The sequence below is a fragment of the Phascolarctos cinereus genome, unplaced genomic scaffold (assembly GCF_003287225.1).
Source record: "Phascolarctos cinereus isolate Bilbo 61053 unplaced genomic scaffold, phaCin_HiC Scaffold_2;HRSCAF=192, whole genome shotgun sequence".
NCBI lineage: Eukaryota > Metazoa > Chordata > Mammalia > Diprotodontia > Phascolarctidae > Phascolarctos > Phascolarctos cinereus.
In genome coordinates this window covers 164505786-164519217 of record NW_027555625.1, presented here as the reverse complement: position 1 = coordinate 164519217, position 13432 = coordinate 164505786, and the positions used below count along the sequence as shown (strand labels likewise).

The window sequence follows — 13432 nt, the reverse complement described above, 5'->3', positions numbered from 1 at the left end:
TGGGGTTCTGTGCTGATAGAAGGAGGTGACCAAGAATTTCATTACTTAGAGGAATATATCACTGTTAAAGTAGTGCAAAATAATTAGTTAAATGAGAACAAACATATTGACTTGTCTACTGAGTAGTTTGTTCTAATGGGGTATCTAAGATGTTTCATGTAACTTGTCATATAAAATCATTTGGGCTGGAAATTGAGGTACTTTCCTTCGTAATAATTTCCCTGAGTTAATAACATCTATTTAATCTTCTTGATATATAATTGAAAAAATGTGTGATACCTGTTTAGGCTAATATTTCCAATAACTTCATGTAAAATCAAGTAATTAAGGTTCATATGGGTGTACAGATGGACAGCTTGGCCCAGAGTTTAATAGGAGGAGAATAGGTTGGATTGCTTTCAGGAAATGGCAAAACTCTTGTATTGACTACTAAATTTCGCTAAAACAGAGAACCATCTTTTCAATACTCATATTTCACCAGTGTTTCATGACCAGCTACACGTGGAACACTATTAACTCCAAAGAGCTAAAGATAAGTATCTCTCAGAGCACAGTGGAAAGGCTGCAAAAATATAACTGATGGGAAACTCTGAAGGAGAACAGGAGTAAAGGATACCATCAAGGAATTGTATGACAGGAAAAGAAGATTGTGTTGGTCACTTGGCAAGAAGAAGGAATGGCGAATGGACAGCTAGAGTGACCCATTTATATACTTGAGATGTTGATAAAAAATGAGGAAGGAGTCTAGCATGTTGGGTGGATCCTCTTTGCCAAATTTGTGGGAGAATGAGGTCAAGATTCTTAAAGGATAGGTAGGCATAGATGGGTTAGGGTCTGCATTACTGGAGGAACTTTCTAATCAGTAGGATTACTGATCCATTTGAGTATTTTAGTATGGTGATATTTAGGAGAAAAAAAGGGAATTGAATTTCCATCCCTTTTGTAACCTTTATTACAATGTTAATACCGCCCCCCCGAATAAAAAATATTAGTTCACATAAGAAATAGAGGAAAGAAATGACAGTCAAAATAATGGATGTATTTTCCTTTTAATTACTCCTTAATGCATTTTTTGTATTTTTGCTCCTTAATCCCATCCCTTCACTTTTTGGAATGCTATGCTTTTATAACCATTAAATATATATATTATATATATCATATACATAATATATATATATATATATATACATGTAAATTATATATATACAATATATTATGCACAATACATATACTATACTTTTTTGCTTAGAGGTGATAGTTCAGTCTATGAGAGGTGATGAGGTTACCAAGAGAGATCATAGGGGGAGAAGAAGTCTTAGAATAGAATACCGTGGAAGCAGCCACAGTTAGGGGGCATGATACAGATGGTGAACCAGCAAAGGAGACTGTTAAGGAGCAAGCAAACAGGAGGAAGAGAACCAGGAGAGTGGTGTTGCAATGCAACAGAGAGGTTTAGGAGGATGAAGACTGAGAAAAGACCAGCAGATATGTCAAGTAATCATTAGTAATTCTGGATAGAATAGTTTTAGTAAATGATTAGGTGCAAAGGTTTGAGAAGGGAGCAGGAGAATAAGAAACTAAAGCAATAAGTATAGATGGCTTTTCCAAGTTGTTTGACTTGAAGATATTTAGCTAAGAAGGGTTTGAAAGAAATAGGACATTAGCTTGAGGCAGACTTGGTTATGTTTGAAGGCAGTAGAGAAGGGTGGTATGAGTATAATGGAGGGTGTAATTTTCTGGAAAAGACAAGAGGTGATAGGATGAAATGCACATGTGTTGATCTTGGTAAAGAGAAGGGCCATCTCTGTCATAGATGGGGGAGTAAGAAGAAGAAAGGAGGAGAGAATGGGAGATGTCAAGGGGTTTTGTTATGAAGAGAGCATGATAAGAAGGAGCTCACATTTAGTGGCCTCAATATTTTCAGTAATAGAGTCAAGGTGCTTAGTTGAGAGAAAGGGGTGAGGAGAAGTTTGGATTAGCCTTTGTGAAGAGTGAGCTAGGAAATCAAGATGGAGAATCAATTTGAGAAGAATAAAAGAACTTCCTTGTGCAGTAAAGGCCAATTTGTGAGTGGATAACATGAATTTATGATGTACCCAGTTAGCACAATTGTGAGATTTCCTGTAGCTGCATTTAGCAGGTTGTGAATAAGAAATAGGATTTGTTGTTGGAGCAATTCAGGGCTGAGTTTTGGCAAAAGATGAGTGTGATAAGATAAGGGATGAAGAGATTTGAGAGGAGAAGACAATGTAGGAGTAGAATGGCCAGCTACTGGATGGAGATTGGAAAGGGAGAAAAAGTGAAGTCAGAACTGGGGTAATGGCCCCAGAAAGTACTAAGGGGTGAAAGGATTGGAGGTCTCAGTGAAGACAATGAATAGGTTTAGGATGGGATAAAGCCTAGGGAGAGGTCAAATTACAGAAGCTTATGGTGAGATAGAGGAATGTCAGAGTTTCTAATTAGGGAATATATATTTGGTTAATAGATGACTATTTTTTGAGAGGACATGATGTCTGTGCTGTATCGAAATCAATATTTTTTTTTTAACATAGAGGCACACCATGCTGAACTTCTATTGAAGTAAAAAAGAAGGAAACAAACACTTATTAAGTGCTACTATATGCCAGCCACTGTGCTAAACTTTACTGACTCTTTATTCAGTGCTGTTTAGAATGGAGATGATTAGACACTGGATGGACCTCCAGGGTCTGCTTTGGTCATCTTAGTCAGGGCCATACTGAAGTACTGGGAGACCACACAACTTATGAAATATCCTAGCCCTCATCACTTTGCAGTAGCCTTTTAATTGATCTTTCTATATAAAGTCTCACCTCACTCCAGTTCATTCTCCATGTAATATAACTTCCAAAGTGCTTTTTTCCTAAAGAATAGGTCTGATTGTCACCCCTTTATTAGTAAACTCCAGTTGTTCCTATTAGTTCTAGGATCAAACATAAAGTCTTTTTGGCATTTGTAGCTCTTAGTAACCTAGCTGTGTCCTACCTTTCCAGTTTTCTTACATATTATTCCCTCATACACATTTTATTATCCAGTCATACTGATCTATTTGCTGTTTCTCAGACACAATGCTCTATCTCATCATCTCTTGTGTACTGGTTGCCTTCATGCCTAGAATGCTCACCCTTCTTACTTCTTCCTCTTAAAATCTTTGCCTTTCTTCAAAATTTTTCTCAAATGTCATTTTATGCAGAAGGCTGTTTCTGGTCCATCCAAATGCTAGCATCTTCTCAATTAAGGTTATCCTTCATTGATTCTACACATTTTATATATAACTATTGTAGACGTATTGTTTCTCCCAGTAGAATGTAAGTTCCTTGAGGACAGTATCTATTTTATGTTCTATTTGTATCCCTAATGATTATCAAGGTACCTGGAACATATTGAATGTTTAATAAATGTTTATTTTTTAAAAAGAATTTAAAATTTTTAAAAATTTTGAATTCTAAATTCTGTCATTGCCTCTAACCCTTCCCTCACCTATTGAGAACGCAAGCAATATTATACTCATTATAGATGTGAAGTCATGCAAAAACATTTCTATAGTAACCATGTTGTGGGAAAAAAAGCAAGAAAAAATTTAACAAGTGAAAAAAATATACTTCAATCTGCACCCAGTTCATCAGTTCTTTCTCTCTGGAGGTAGATAGAATTTTTCATTATGAGTTCTTTTGGAATTGTCATGGATCATTATTTTGGTCAGGGTACCTAAGTGTTTCATAGTTGATTATCATTACCAATATTGTTGTTACTGTGTGCAGTGTTCTCCTGGTTCTAGTCACTTCACTTTGCATCATTTGCATCACTTATTCATGTGAGTCTTCCCAAGTTTTTCTGAAATCATACTCTTATTTGGCTGTTCCCCAACTGATGGGCATTTTCCAGTCTCAGTTCTTTGCCACCACAAAAAAAAGCTTCTCTACATATTTTTGTACATAAGGTCATAAGTGCCTATTAATGGATTGATGGTTTGTAGTTTCTATTTATTCCCATTCACAGAAAGGTAAATAGTTCCTGTGAAAATTGGAAAGACATACTAGAGAGATATAAAGGGTCTTATTTTCCATGGCCACAAACTGTAGACTCTCAGTAAGCCTTTTCTAATGCATCTCATCCCCCAAAATGGTAAGGGAAAGAAGCATGCACATCTCACCTCAATTATATGTCCTGCTGACAGTGGACTAATCAAATCATCTTCATACATTAAGGATAGCTCAATGAATAAATATTATTCTTGGGCTTGCATTTTTTAGAGCACATTTAGAGCACAGAGTTGTATTAAGAATGTTTTACCTATATCATTTAATACAGTTTTGTGTACTGCTTAACCTTTTATCCTCACACAATTTTTTTTTCAAAAAACTTTTTTTGAAAACCCAGGTCATATTAGCCACACAGTTTTAATAACTTTAAGACATTTTGAAATTGAGAAAAAAGACACTTAGGTCTTGAAGAGGTAAAGTTTTGCTTTTTAAAAATACTATATATTAAACATGTTGGGCTTTGTACAGGCTTTTTTGATCCTTGTTTTAAGCTAGTAGCTCCCTCTAGGGTGAATCATAAGTACTCAAGTGAATGAGAAGTAGTTACAAACAGAAATGATTGCTCCTGCCTGAGTTTCCCTCTCTGAAGAAGTTTAGGATTTACTGTTAGGCGAGGGATAAATCCTAAGAGTGTGTATACACATACATGCATGCACACACATTTATCTATCTACACATATTATACACACACATATATGCATATGTGTGTGTATATATATTATATATACATACAAACATACATTTATATGTATTTGGCCTGGACTTATGATTTCATTTATGTAGGTAAACAGAGGTGTGGAAATTCCTTCCAGTGCAGACCATCAGTTTATCTGTAACTTAGAGTCTTAGAGATTTTCTTGAGGCTCTGGGATGAAGTGATTCACCAATGGTGACATAGCTAGTCCATGCAGAACAGCAGAACTTTACCCAAATCTTCCTGACTCTAAGGCTGACCCTCAGTCTATTTCACCAGGATGTCTCTCAAACATTTTTATTCTCAAGCAAATAATGTTTCCAAAGGTTACTGGGAGGGAGGACAAATTTTCCGTCATGACATTTATTTATCTTGCTACTGACAATTGTACAACTCCTTTTTCTTTACCTAGAGCTGAAACTAGCAATGTGTATTTTTGATATTAAAAATAGGAATATTTGCAATAAAATTAATGATAGCAAATGATTTGTTACTGACATAGCCAGAAATCTAAATAATTAACCAATCAATAATTATGGAATGGCTGCTGTTTGCTTAGCACTAAAGTCAATATTTTGGGGTACTCTTTCCCTATTCCCTGAACACATCTTTTTTCTCTAGCCATCTAGATATCAGATCATCAAATATAAACCTAATTTGTGACCTATAGCTTTAAGAACAAACTATCTTATATTAAAGTTTCTTTAACATGTTATAATGCATGACATTTCTCTTAAAGAGTACCACTTAAAATATATCACGTTTTTCCTTCTGGATTATAGATGAAAGTGCCCAGGAAGTTTCACAAGTGAAGAAAAGTTTGAGTGAAAAAGTTTCACTCTATAGAGGTGACATCACATTGCTTGAGATTGATGCCATAGTCAATGCAGGTAAGTTGCTTTATATTTGATTTAAAGTGTTTAGAGAGACATTGACTATGTATTTAGCATTTAAAAATATTCCATCCTTGCATAATATAATGTGAATATTTTAAATAAATTTTATGTTTCTTGTATCCATCAAAGTGTCTGGAAACATTTTAATCACTTAGGCATTTGTGTTGTTGAATAGAAAGTAAGATCAAAGGTTAATTGCACATGCTCACCATAATTAGTATTCTAACCTATACAGGGAAGTCATATGCTAAATAGGGGTAAGTATATGTGACCAATGTAGTGTGATAGATAGTGGGTATGACTTACTTAGTGATTACTTCACCTACAGTGTTATCTCAAAAAGGTTCTGTCATTCAAGAGTTAGAACTGAACTTTTCAAATATGTGGCTACAAGCACTTCATACTTTAATTTCACATTTGGAGAAGGAGCAAAAGAATCATATGAATCGTATTAGGTATAATCTAAATATAGAGAAAACTTTGAAAACTTGTAACTGCAATTATTTTGGTTCACAGTTTTTTAAATTAATTTTAATTTTTAAATGGTATATAATAGATGCTTTTTAAAATGAATCAATAAAGTCTTTTCAGTTATGTTAAATGTGATGTCTATTAACATATTTCACTAAAAGTAAATAAGTACTGTATGTTTCAGTTTATGTAGATATGCCAAGAATTCTATTTCATTGTCTCATCCTGAGTTAGAGGATTTCTGGCTTCTTGAAGGCTATTGCCAGTGAAGTATAAATTTTGACTGGTCTGAGTAAGCTGGAAAGATTTCAGATATAGAACTCAAGATGGGCTGTATGTCTGTTGGCCCTGGGGGAAGACTCTAGTGGAGGTTCAATGTATAGTTACCTTTGAATGTAAGAAGCATCTCCAGTTAGTAGAAACACTAATAGATCTAGAGTTTGGAGGATAATCCTACATTAGTTCTTCAGGAATAGAGTCGACTATTATGCATAGTCAAGTAAAACAGATTTCCATATGGGATATGTCCAAAAATTAAGGGAGATGAGGAGATAGAAAAAAAAATTAAAAGATAGCGAAAAAGAGTTAAGCACAAGATTAAAAGAAAAGAACTAGTTGGGCAGCTCCTGCCTAATATAGGTAAGAAAGTAAGCCTTTTAGTTAGGGTGTGTACTACCACTAGATGGCAAAATTTCCATAGAATAGGGGCAGGTTCCTGATGAAATTCAGTATTATTGCCAACTAGGAAAGGGTGGGAATTGGGGAGCAATGCAGTCAGCCTGCTATTCCATGAGAACCTTGACACGTGCTTTGTATGCCTGAACATGCCAACAAATGTTGTGTTATAGTTGTGACCGTGACCATGTCTTGAACAAGTCCCCTTCCATGGAAGTGATGAAGCACTGCCAATGATATATGTGTAGAAGGGGAGGGGTAGGATTTCATCAGATATTGATTTTCCCTTGGATACCAACGCTGTGTCTTTTTAGAGAGCAGGTGATTAGATCTGAGAATAGGCATTTTATGAGTGCTGTTTTGTGAATTAAAACTAGTTGGGAGGTAGGGGCAAAGTTTGCTATCTGTAGAAGCCTACCTGTTGAGGTGAACGATCCTTTAGGTGTCCACATTTGGCCTTTCATGACAGCATATCTGAGTGCATATTGTGATGTTGAGGTAACTTAAGAAATAATGAAGTTGAATCTACCAAAAATGATGTTCAATTTCTGGTGTTGATTGATCTGTAGAACTATCTGAAGGAAGTGCTCTAGGTTCTTAAGATTAGTTTGGACAAATGATAATTGGTATACCATTGCTATAATTTACTGTTTTCATATTAAGGTGGTGCCAATATGACTTTTACCATGAATAGTTACTTTTCCTACATTGTAGGTTTTTTTTTTAAAATTTCCTGTTATGGCCAGCTTGTAGGATAAATACATGCAGGGCTGGGGTGTGGAGCAGGGTGATGGGAGAGGTAGGCTTCCACTATGACACTGGATATTGTACAAGAAGATGGAGATAGGGCTAAATGCTTCTTCTGATTTTGAAACACTTCTACCTCCAATGAGCACTAGAAAACCTTGGGGTGGTTTCAGCAGATGGTGAAAGGTGCTGTCAGGGTAGAGAACATGGAGATAAAGCAGCTATGGCCAAAGAACTATTGCAGATTTCTCTGTAAAGACAGAGGTCTCTCACTGCAATATGAACTCCATCTTCCTTGGATTCATACAAACTCCTTATTGGCCTAGTATGTATCCTCCGACACTGGGAATACAAAGACAAGGAACTTATAGACTATCAGGCAGCATGACCTATACGTAGATATAAAGGCTAGGTAGTTTGAGGAGGGAGAGAACACCAGCAACTAAGGGTAATTAGAGAATGCTAGATCAAGCTAGTTGAACCTGAGCTGAGCTTTGAAGGAAGGTCAGTCTTCTGAAAGGCAGAGCTGAGGAGGGAGTATATTTTAGGGTGGAAATGGCTGGCATGATTGCATAGAAAAAGATATTGATTGTCGGGTTCTGGGGACTACTAGTAATCTAGTTTGGCTGTAGTGTAGAGTTCATGACAGGGAGAAGTGTGAAATGAAACTAAAATTTTCATTTTTCCAATTTGGCAAATGGCTGGTGTGGGTGTTGGTGTGGGTGTTGGAAGCTGACAGACAAATTTGGTGTGCTGGGCCGGGCTCTGGGAATAAATGAGTATATCCATTAAGTATCCCATGACTACCTTGCTCTGGCAGATCCAGACATACCAAATTCATGAATCCTTAAAAAACTGCTGGAGTGTTACACAAAATAATTGACATAACCAGGTATATAGACTGTATCAGGACTAGAAGGTTTTTATCTATTTCACCACTTTCCATGTTTGAACCGGATGTATGCCCCATGAAAGTCAATTCCATCACCCCTGCCAGCTGGTCTATCAGGTTAGATATAAAGGATTGGTGGTGCTGCTTTCTTTTTTCTTTTCTTTTTTTCTTTTTCTTTTCTTTTTTTCCCTCCCTTCCTTCCTCCCTCCCTCTCTCCATCCCTCCCTCTCTCCCTCCCTCTCCCTCTCTCCCTCCCTCCCTCCCTCCCTCTCTCCCTCCCTCCCTCTCTCTCTCTCTCTTTCTTTCTCTCTTTCTTTCTTTCCTTCTTTCTTTCTTTCTTTCTTTCTTTCTTTCTTTCTTTCTTTCTTTCTTTCTTTCTTTCTTTCTTTCTTTCTTTCTTTCTTTCTTTCTTTCTTTCTTTCTTTCTTTCTTTCTTTCTTTCTTTCTTTCTTCAGAAGTGACTTGAGCAGGATCACATAACTAGTAAGTATCTGAGGTCAAATTTGACTCCAGGTCTAGCATTTTCTCCACTGTGCCACCTAGCTTGCTTCTTGCTGGTCTCAATAGTTAGGGTTATAGAGCTATGGCGTAGTCATAATCCCCGAATGTTTTTAACTAGTTTTCACTGGGGCTCAAGTCTGGGAGATGGAATATTGGATGAATTCCTTCTTTCTGTTCTTTTTTTTTGAGAAATTCTACACTGTCTCTGGCTTGGTCAGAGAGTACCCATACAGTTGAGTTTGGGATTCTTGGAACTAGATTAATTGCATAACTGTACAGCCTATGTGGGAACAACTTCTCTATCTTGATCGTGCCAGACACATCCCAATGGTCTTGGTATTGGAGCAGGAACTCTGGTTTGGGGCTGTAGCTGGGTGTGGTATGTATCTGTTCTGAGCAATGTTTCTGGTAGTGATGGGAGTGAATTGTAGTTCTTCCTGAGTTATATGTCATAGCTGAATTGTGTAGCACTCTTTGACTGATCACTAATATTATTGGGAAGAGTTAGGGATATCTAGGTTGAATGCCTTTTACGCTTGTTCTTGCAGAAACTTGGTTTCCTCATTTCCTATTGGTCCAAACCAATGTGAACATCTCTCAATTAATTCCATTACCACTTAATTGTTTCCAACACCATACGCTGAGACTGTATGTTACTGTTGGGGCGCTTGCTTTCTCTTTGGCCAAAATCAAGTTGATAATACTTGTAGAACCCCCTGATTCCACTATCAATGGGATCTATAATATCCATGGGCTTGGCAGTTTTATCTTGAGAGTTATTATTAGTACGAGTGAAGATCAGGAGTAGGGTTTGAGAACTAGTTATCTTGAGAGTAGATAGGGAGACCCAGGAGGTCTTAACCTGTGGTGGTATGCAGGACACTTTATGGATGATGCTTTCCTGTGTGGAACTCTACTCGAGTAGAAAACTACCTGGAAGAAAGAAATAGGCATATCTAGTACCCGCCATGCCTTACCAACTCTCAGATAAGCCTTAGTGGTAAGCTGTTGACTGACAATCTACCAGGTGGTAGACTAGGAGAGACCTAATGGGTCTACCACAGATTGTATTATGACTAGGGGTGGGACTTGATGTGTACACATTGTTGGATAAGTATGCAGGGTGTTAGTCATGCTCACATGGGTTATGTCATGACAGATGAAAGAGGCCAAACCTTGCAGAAAAGTTAATTCACCAAAGCAGCAATAGTCCAGGCCAGGTCCTGGTTTAGGAAGATATCATTGTTTGTATTGGAGCTTGATAATTTATTGATCAGCATTCTTCTCCATTCTAAAGGGAATGTGTGTGTATGTATGTGAAAAGTCTCATTTAGCTCATGAAAAAACCCTTCCACATCACGTTCTGGAAACTATTTCTTGTAAAGTGCGGGGTGATACAGAAAGCATTTGGTTCTTTAGGTGGATGGAGCTGTGGGGCATCCCCCAGAGTAAATGTCTATGAATGTAGCAGGAACCTCCTCACTCCAGTCCAAAGGAGGCTGGTTAATAGACCATTAAAAACTGTTCTTATGACATGGACCTTGAAGGAAACATCACAGGAGGACTCTCACATAGTTTTGTAAAGAAGCAGAAGTTAAGTAGGGAGCAGCAGACAACTGATTTTCTGGGCCCCCAAATGCAAATAAAATCATGAAAAATGAACCTTTATTAAAAGCCCAAGAGAGGTGACAGCCTAATACAGTGGAAAGAGCACTAAATTAGGAATCCAGAGATACAGCTTCCTGGGGTCTCAGGACCTTAATCTGTAATATAAGGGACTTGGACTAGATGGTCACTGAGACCCCTTCAGGCACTCTGTGATCTTATGATTAGTCAGCACATCAATAGGATCTTTTATTTTATTGATGTGGTACTCCTTCCATTGCTACAGATCCCAAGTGATGCAGCTCTCACCCTGTGTTATTCTTGTCTTCATCTTTTCAGAAATCCTCTACACAGAGGATCTTTTCAGTACACTGGGAGCTTTCCCCTAGATCCTTTGATATTTTTTCAGAAACAGGTCTTTAGTGTTGAGAAGTTCTTTGCCCACCTTGGAGGATCTTAAAAGTGCTGTAGACAGGGCAGCTACCTTCAACAGTCACAAATGCCCTTGGTGTTTAGCTACTTTTGCAGAGTTTTTTTTTTCTCTTTTAATTGTCGCTACAGCATTGATGTTGCTGAAGCCAGGATATTAAGCAAGCCATTGTCTGAGTCACAAATGTGAAGGAAAGAGTTTGAAGGGTATCAGAAATTACTGTTTACTCTGCAAGGGGATTAACATATGCCGGTAATCAGACAATCACTGGGGTTGAGGGAAAGCACTCCTTCATATTGCCTGTCCTCAGGGAAAGTGGGATGAACTCTAAAATGGCATTCAGGCTAACATAAACTGGATCAGGAACCAAGGTTCTCAGGGTGCCAAAATTCAAGAAGTGAAATAGAAGTGGGAAAGGTAGGCCTTAGAGAGATTTCAGTCTAGGGAGGTCTGTATCAGATCATTAGTGATGCTCTCAGTAATGCATATTGTACTCTGCTTCTCCAAAGTTCTGGCTTTTTATGGTGGTGGCATGACATTCCCTGCCCGTGTCTGTATTGTTCTGAAATGTTGTCATAGCTAGGTCTGCCATGCCTCCTTCTGATCCAGTTGCATTGATGAGGCTGTGGGACTTGAAAAAAATATATGGTTCTGGTGATATATAAGAAACTAAACTGAAGGTAGTAGCCTTTATTCACTCCAAAAAAAAGGCACCAGTAGCTTACCCTTTTTGGTCTATTGATTGCATTTTGTTCAAGCTTTGGCCCTCTCTAGGATAATCTCAGCAGGAAGTTCTTGTGGAGATACAAGAGATGGAAAATTTGCTAAAGACTCTTCTGTAGAATCTTCTGTTGTGCTGTTTGTTTACAAAGGACCCAAGGAAAGGAACATCTGTAATCCTTATTGGGAATAAACAAACCTAGTGGGCAACTCTGGAGCTTCTGCAAAAGATTGTGAATGAAATTAGAGGTGAAGTTTTAATTCAGTCTGTTAAAGGAGAGGTTATAGTGTCAACAAAACGTTAAAAATTGAAGGGGACCTTAGAGATAGTGCAACTCCTTCATTTTACAGATCAGGAAATTGAGACACAGGGAGCTGGTGATTTGTCCAGTCACACAGCTGGTTGCAGTGGGAGTGGGGGGTGGGGGTAGGGGCAGCAAGCTAGGACCAGAACATTGGTCTCTGGATTCCTAATTTAGTATTCTTTCCACTACCCTAGGCTGTCCGCTCTCTTAGGCTTTTAATAAAGGTTAATTTTTCACCATTGTATTTGTATTTTGGGGCCCAGAAAATCAGTTGTCTGCTGTTCCCTAACTTCTGCTAATTTACAAAATGACACTGGCGTCCTACTACGATGTTTCCTTTGAGGTTCATATTAGGAGAACAGCTTTTAGTAGTCTGGTAACTATCCCCGTTTGGACTGGAACTGGCAGGTGCCCTCCTTTTACAAAATTCTCCTTGATAGCAAATTATATTATGGTGAGGCTCCAGTGTATTGTTTTAATAAGCCAGAATCATGTAGCTATCTCATTAATTTCTTACCAGCTCTCTTGTCACCTAGACGATAGCAGCCATATTTATTAACACTGCAGTTACTTTTACTTACTGACCTCAGATATTCTTTTGCCTGAGGTGGTGCTCCATTCCTAGACTATCCAATTCCCCTCTCTCCAAATAATGATTCTTTCCCCCCGAGCTCTTTACGAAAAGCCTGGTTAGTGGATGAACTAATTTCCTTTCACAGTAATTTTTAAAAACGTTAAATGTGTTAATGTCTATTGTGTACCATTTCAATTTAACATTATTATAATGACACAGTAGAAAGAGTACTTGCGCTAGTCACACGATCTGAGTCAAATCTTGTCTCTGGCTCTTACTACTTCTGGGAAAGTCACAGCTTTCTGGATCTCAGTGCTTTCATCTGCAAAATAAGGTCATTGGACTAAATGATTGTGAAGACCCCTTCAGGCTGTAAATCTATGATCCTATGACTATTCAGTATATTAACTGAATATTGTATTTCATTGATATAGCTATTCTTTCCATTGGGTCATAAGTAATCCAGATCTCACCCTGTATTGTTTTCATGTTCATCGTTCTAAGAAATCTTCCACACAGACAATCCATTTAGTGCACTGGAGGCTTTTTTCTAGTTCCTTTAATATATATATATATATATATATATTTTTTTTTTTTTCAGAAACCAGTGCAGCACTCCAATTATCTCTCACTACCACTGTTGGACTGGCCCACCTCCTTTTCTCTTAATACATGTCCTTGATGGCTTTTATGTCTCTGTTAATGGAATATTACTCCTTGAAAACAAGGACTGTTTCAATTTTGTCTAGCACACTAGCACAATAGAATTCAATTCTGTCTAACACACCAGCCACTATCACAATACCTGAAAATAGTTAGCACTTAATAAATCCTTATTGATTGTTGGATTAGTCTGCTAAT

At 37.6% G+C, this 13432-nt stretch overlaps 1 protein-coding gene across 6 annotated transcripts in view; it reads left to right on the top strand.

Moving 5' to 3' along the window:
• Nucleotides 1–13432, top strand: part of MACROD2 (mono-ADP ribosylhydrolase 2) — a 2138630-nt gene that overhangs the window by 58487 nt on the left and 2066711 nt on the right. For all 6 annotated transcript variants that reach the window (XM_078149709.1, XM_078149711.1, XM_078149710.1 and 3 more), the window contains exon 3: nucleotides 5538–5645. In XM_078149709.1, coding sequence (XP_078005835.1) covers nucleotides 5538–5645 — 108 coding nt within the window. The remainder of the gene's footprint in view (nucleotides 1–5537; nucleotides 5646–13432) is intronic.